The sequence below is a fragment of the Sesamum indicum genome, linkage group LG1, assembly GCF_000512975.1.
Source record: "Sesamum indicum cultivar Zhongzhi No. 13 linkage group LG1, S_indicum_v1.0, whole genome shotgun sequence".
Taxonomy (NCBI): domain Eukaryota; kingdom Viridiplantae; phylum Streptophyta; class Magnoliopsida; order Lamiales; family Pedaliaceae; genus Sesamum; species Sesamum indicum.
The window spans coordinates 9893712-9900885 of NC_026145.1; the positions used below are offsets into that span (position 1 = coordinate 9893712).

The window sequence follows — 7174 nt, forward strand, 5'->3', positions numbered from 1 at the left end:
CTGAAATAACATGAATTTAATCTTTAAAAAGGAAATAAATCACCAATAAAAATGCTAACGTTTCAATTTAATTTCTTTATTTGAGGGCGTCGGTAGTAATTTATATTTTATTTAAATTGAATAGTTTAGAATAAATAAATAATGCTCATTTTGATGAATACTTTTATTAATAAAAAATATTCTTGTTCTAGTTTGATGAATATTTTTTATTAAAAAACTATTCTTGTTCTGTTTTATGAGTATTTTTATTAATAAGATTTTTAATTTTTTTATATACTAAAAATTATTTAGTATAATATAACTTGTTTATATTCTGATACAAAATAAAAAGAAAGGATTAATCAGCAAAATTACAAAAATTAATTTTTTACTCTCAATCTATTTTCTTCGTACCAAACAAAGAGAAGTATTTGAGATTATCTTCTCTTCCAATCATGCCAAACAATTTGAAGAAAACTATTATTCTTTCCCTCCCCTTGCCTTTTCACTTCCCTCCCCCTTTCACTTCTTTTTTCCTCTCACTTGAATCGAGTGTAAAGTGAAAATATAAAAAATACAAAATAAAAAATTTACTTTCATACTGGTAGAATTTGACCAATGGAACAAAAGTCCTAAATCAAGAAGGCACGTACATGCCACATGCTCTTTTCAGACAATATTTGCAAACTACGATAATTGAAGGATCAAATTGTAAAAAATTAAAAAATGACAGAACTTATTTATTACCTACAAAGATAAAAGATTAAAACAGTACAATACAAACAAATACAGGAACAAAAATTACATTCAAGCCATTGACCATTCTACATATATAGGTAGGACGTACCATTAATTCTAATAGGCTACTGTCTCGATATTAGGTTCAATTAAAAGTTAGGTAAGGTGTATAGAAAATAAAACGGTTGGTTCATAGACGAAGAGCTGTAAGTAGTGCTTCATATTTAAAAATCATTAATTCCATGTACAAGCGCTTTCCTGGGAGTACGTAATGCGATTTGAACAAGACATGCATCTTAGAATTTGTAGTTAATATTATGTGTGTATGTACTCATTTATACACGCATATGTACATGTTATGTTTTGTATACTTAATTATATAAAAAGCAATTAAACAGGAGTCGTTTAAAAAGTCCCCTCTTTTAATTTAAAAAATTATACAATTTACATCCCTCCGTCAATTGCATCGATTTTTAAATAACAAGGGCGTGAATTGTATTTTATTTTTTGACATGTTTTTTTTTTTTCATTTTTCCGTTAATACAAGGAGTAAATTGTAGTTAATTAACCCCTTTTTGCGGCTTAGTTGACAATTCATTTAATGTGTAAAATGTGTTTAACCAAAAAGCCTATTTTATAAATAAATGTCGAATTACTCAAAATTACACAACTTCATCATATCATCTAGCTCCATTTGCAGAGAAAGTGATCGAAGAAATGCCAATGTCAGCATGCCTTTCAAATAGTAACCTTCTCACAACACCTTCACTTAGAAATATTCATTATCTCAGCAATCCTCAGCGCAAATCTTTGGTCGTTGCCAAGCAGCGCTTCCAACCGAAACGTGCCCAATTATCGGCTAATATTCATCCACTCCTGCAGGAACCAAATGCAGATAGGTGCTAGTTGACTGAACATACATGAATAATCATAATTATTTAATTTTTGTCTTACCATAAATTTGGATTTTGTTATATATATATATATATATAGGTGTGTATATCAAATTGAACTCAGTGTAAGGGACTACGAGTTGGATCAGTTCGGGGTTGTGAATAATGCGGTTTATCCAAATTATTGTCAACATGGTGAGAATTTAATTTCGCATGTTAAATTATTTATCCACTGTTACAATATATAGTTTCTGTTTGTTATTTCTTATTTAATTTCAATATGCTTTGATATGAAACTATTGATTTATTCAATTAATTCTCAATATTTCAACATTTTGAATCATATATATTAATATAATGATCGCTATATAAAAAGAATTTGATGAACGAGACGTGATTTGAACAGGGTTTAACGAATTTTTGAAGGCATGCACCAGCTCTAGTTTTGATAAGATTACCCGCAGTGGTTACTCAATAGCTTTGTGTGGTGTCTCATTTAAATTTGTTGCACCTTTAAAGGTAAGGTTTCCTCTTACATCTGGTCAATAATTAATTATGTATTTAGCAGTAATAGTTAGTATAAGTAGTAAATTGTATTTCCTTTATGCACCTAACTAATGAAACAGAAAAATAATAATTCATACAATCTCGAAATCCGGACCTCGTTTTTGGATTATTGAGACCTCAACCATAATTGCTACACCCATTTTTGACAGAGTGGAGACAGATTTTTTATGAATATCAAGATATCTGGATGGTCTAAGACTCGTTTATTCCTTGAACATTCGATCGTCAAGCTTCCAAATGAAGAGGTTCTTTAAATTTTTTGACCAGCTGTAATCCAACTTCAAATGCAATGTACCCCAATAACATGTGAAATAAGTAAAAACCCTATGTAAAAAAAAAATTAACAAATTATTCCCCGTGTTTTAGAAAATAAAGAAAATTTGCTTCATTTTCTAAAATACATAGGGTAATTTACTGTTTTATTTTTCATAGAATTTTTTTTATTATTTTTCATATCACAAAGGGGTAAATTGCATTTTTCTTTATATATATTGATAAGTCTCGTGAATTTTTTCAATTGTTTCAGCCAATTATGGAGGGAAGTGCTACAACAGTTTGGCTTGATAAGAACTATCGTCCGATGCGTATTCCACCATTGACGATAAGCGAAGTCAGCAAATGGTGTTTTGGGGAGAAAAGTTCCAGTTGATGGCACTTTCGTGCAATTTCATGAAAGACGTCGATACCTGCCCTTTTCATTTAATTTCCTAAATAATCTTACAGTTTAATTAAATAAATCTATAAATTGTGATCCTTTGAAATTTATAGCGTTAAGTATCACATAATTGATACATATTGCATGTTAAAGGGTTGACTACAAACACTGTATCAGAAGAGGTCTCATCCAAAAGGAGTAATCTCAACCAGAACTTTGGGAGACAACAAAACTCTACAAAATATGGATGCATATCTAATATGATCTATAAATCGAAAATTCAACTTGTGATTAATTATAGGTTACTCTTCTTTTTTGGGACAGTATATGTTTATTTCAAGTAGGTAATATATCAAATAAAATATATGTATATGAAAATTGTGACACCCCTTCAGTATTCATATCCAATTATCCCAACAAACTCATATTTATCCCAATAAGATAACTCATCTTTAATCAATATTTATATAAACCTCAAATGAATAAACTACTATATCAATATTTTTGGTATAACATTATTGTCTCTATGATGTTAGAGCTCCCGACTTAAGATAGTACTAATGAACCACCTATACAGCTGACAACTGCCTTAGATCTATTTCCTGAAAAAAAAAAATATGGAAAATTTTATAAGTTGTCAACTCAGTAAGTAGTGACTAATTAGTTTATATATATACACACACATATAGGCATGTATAACATCCAATTTTATTCTATGATCACAATCAACCAATATTCTTTTTATCGTCATGAAGTTGCAATTTTAAAAACACCAGTCAATAAATACTTGTCACAGAATTTCATGAAATCACGAAATAATAATACCAATAGTCAAGCAAAATCAATATCAGAATCAAACATAATCCAGAACATGATTCATACATCATTAACATTTAATTCTCTTAATTGTTAATTATCTTCTTCGGGCCCTGCTTAGCCTAATTGTATCATATTCAATATTTTGTCGGCTCTCATCATCTAAACTAATATCATACAATCAACAACACAGAGTATCAATCGTATGTGATATTCCCATACTGGCCAAGTGTGTAATAATCCCGACATAGGACATCACACCGAACATGACACTCCCACACCACCCCAGTGTGTAGCTAACAACACAGGATATTCCCTACTACCCGGAATACCCCAGTACCCTTAGCGACATGGTACCTAGCAATATATTTATTTTTCTCATATCATATATTCCATCATCATGATAGCATACAACTCGTCATCAATCACATCACATCATCGTACACTATAGACTATGCCCCAGATTAGGTAAGCCATCTTTTCATGTCAATAATCCATTCACGTTTTAATAACTTTATGATTTAACTTCGTTCGACACTAATCTCAGTGAATCATCTGTACAATGACTACTTCATAATTTAATCCAGTTATTCATCAAATAAAAATGTGTCACAATCATTTACAACAACTCAATCATTCAATTTCATTCAACAACGAGATCAATCAATTAGAAGCATGTTATAATCGTCTCTACAATTCAACTTTATTCACCATATGTATCACACAACCATAGATAAAATATATAACAGCTATTTCATGAGACAACCGTATAATTCAGTTAAGTACATGACGATTTCTGATCAAGTTCACAGATAGATGAGTAGATACATATATATATAGAGATACAATTAACTATATATACATACCTCACTTTCTCAACTATTTAAATAGTAGAATAATGTGTTGCATCTTGAATGTTATTCTCGTGTCCTATAATGAATTATAAAATATATAATCAAGGAATCGTTAATATTGTAATTTTTCATAAACCATTTGATCGTATTCGTAGACTTCTCACTAATTTCTGAACATCTCCTTCTATGAAATTCGAATTTTTCTTCCGATTCCTTCTACATAAAGTAGATTCGATTATCTTTCCATCGTATATATGTTAATGTATTAAAACTAGTGCTTATATTTTTAAATGTTACTTTTACTGCCCCTGAATCTGTATTCCTCACCGTATGCGTATTTCTCATTAATTAAATCACAACTTTATTTATAATCATTAAATACTGTTGTAATCTAATAAACTAGACATAATTAGATTTTCAATGGTTTATTATTGGTATTTAAAATTATTGGAATTAATTCTATTAAAATTTATCTTTGTCATTCACTTGATTTTTTCTTGACAGGATATCTGTTTCAACTTATAAATTTTTCTAAGACAGAAATAAAATTTATGAAGATGCAATTTTAACATCACATATTCTCTTGTTTCTCTAGTTTGATTCATTATAAGAATCATACCAATTGGATTTATAAATAATTAGTTGTTTAAATTTTATTACAGCCTGGTCCAGACTACAACAAATTCAAATCCACTGCTTTAAAATTCTCCCAAAGTTCATATACTCTTCCAAAAATCACCATTTTTAAAAATATAAACTCCTATGTGTTCAGTTCTATTTACAAAAGAATTATGTATATTGAACCAGTATAACTTCAGTTACAAGATCTTAAATATACTATATTGGATTTCCCATAGAAACAGAGTAGTAAAATATTTTCTTATTTTTACCCATCAAAACGACAGATTCAGCTCTGACTCAAAACTATAAAGTTTTATTAAACACCCTAAGATTTTCATAGAAGCAGAATTTACTAAATTTGGACTGGTATATCTTAAGATAATAACGATGTACAGAGACTATTTGAAAATAGACCCTCTCCTAGCGTTCCTTCCATCTTTATTAGTGCATCTTCCTCAATTTCAATTCACACCCAACTCCTACACAAATTTGATCAAGACGATGAACAAAACTTACCTTATCAGCTGTGGAAATTTATTGATCTTGATAGTAACAGAAGCAAACACCAAAATCCCTCATCCTCTCATCTCTTCTCTTCGCTTCTCTTCTTTTTCTTCTCTTTTCTCGTCCTCTCCTCTCTTCTCTTACCTTTGTTTGAATATTAAAGGCTGTGCCGTAGACAAAATCACTGCCTTGAAAGCGAAATTTTGGTATTACCGTGCTGCAAATAGTATAAACGGTTCGCTCCGCAAGATTAACAAAGCTATAACTCTCTTACACGCTCATTCGTGGTAGAGAGCTTGGAAGGGTAAATTACATTTGTGGTCCCATAAGTGGACCTCTCTCTAATTTTGGTCCCATGCTTTGGCCAATTAGCACATTGAGTTGCATATGTGGCTTTTTTTCCAATTTGAGGACCAATGGGGGATTCGTCCAATTGATAACGACAGCTGCTCTCTCCATCAGGTCGTTAGTCACGCGATCTGCACGTGTGAAAAACGTAACTCCAATGTTTGTTTTGGCAGCAAATAGAAGTAAAAAGAAAAAAATTACCTCAGTAAAAACCCAAATTTTTTCCCTTTCGTTTGACTTACGCTGTTGCGCTTCCTTCACACTAAAAATTTCTAAGATTCTTACTTTGATCTTCACTCCACCTTAGAAACTAAGAGAGTCCCTCAAATTTTTTGCTATCCTAGCGAAAAATACCCCAACATTTTGAAATTTTGTGAAGTGTGAAGTGTCAACCATTGTTGAAGGCAAGGATTTGGTGATTGGGTAACTGAAATAGCTCTATGCGATCCCAAAGAAAACGAAAACCCTTCTCCAGATTACGGTATGTATGCACATTTGAACTCAGGTTGTTGCTTTTCCACCTTAAATAGTAGAAGAGTGCTGCTTTTTTCTATTATTTATTCTGATTCTTGACCCGAGATGTACCGTTTTTTGTTTTGCTAAAAAGATTCTTTGACAATGTGTTGGATGTTTTGGCTTTTTATGTTGTTGTTTGGTTAAAAAATTGAGCCTTTATTGTTGCTTTCTGTAGGGAGTTTAAAAACCCCTAGTGGTATCTTCTTTTACAAAGATTGGAGTATGAAACTATTACAGAGGTTGGAGTATGAAACTTATTAAATATTAAAGGCCAATATTACAGATCTAAAATAATAATAACAGTAAGATAAAGGATAAATGAATAACAAAGTTTGTATGAAAATGGTTCAGGTATAAGCCAAATCCAATAAAAAGGGAACACGATCACTAGACATCGTACCCACAAAATTGACCCACAGTTGCTCCTCACCATAAACTTTTTCAGATCACAAAGATCTACACGAAGAACTTTAGGAGAAGGAGAAAGAGAAGAAAACATAATTTTTGCTCGGTTTCTTATATCTAATGGCCGAGGGTTTATCCCCTATTTATAGGGGTGAATATTCGGTAGAAAAGGAAGGCAAGGGTGGTTTTCCTAAAGCTATTATCTTCGTTTAGAAAAACCACCACCATTACGGCGGCGGTAGAAAGAAAGTAGCAGGTATGGGAGAGGGAAGGGGAGG

The 7174-nt window shown here is 31.2% G+C and overlaps 1 protein-coding gene across 2 annotated transcripts; it reads left to right on the forward strand.

The window, feature by feature from the left end:
* On the forward strand, positions 1398 to 3098 carry LOC105160824 (acyl-acyl carrier protein thioesterase ATL4, chloroplastic-like). Of its 2 annotated transcripts, XM_011078321.2 has the most exons (5): positions 1398 to 1616; positions 1711 to 1805; positions 2017 to 2129; positions 2327 to 2422; positions 2704 to 3098. In XM_011078321.2, the coding sequence occupies exons 1-5, from the start codon at positions 1435 to 1437 to the stop codon at positions 2824 to 2826; spliced, it is 609 nt and encodes a 202-aa protein (XP_011076623.1). In that variant the 5' UTR covers positions 1398 to 1434; the 3' UTR covers positions 2827 to 3098. The 2 variants fall into 2 exon arrangements, with proteins under 2 accessions (XP_011076623.1, XP_020552994.1); XM_020697335.1 differs by lacking the exon at positions 2327 to 2422.

Coding starts and splice junctions, on each gene's coding strand:
- LOC105160824 (XM_011078321.2), top strand. CDS start 1,435: ATGCCAATGTCAGCATGCCTTTCAAATAGTAACCTTCTCACAACACCT. Junction 1,617..1,710: donor CAGGAACCAAATGCAGATAG/GTGCTAGTTGAC, acceptor ATATATATATAG/GTGTGTATATCAAATTGAAC. Junction 2,130..2,326: donor AATTTGTTGCACCTTTAAAG/GTAAGGTTTCCT, acceptor CATTTTTGACAG/AGTGGAGACAGATTTTTTAT.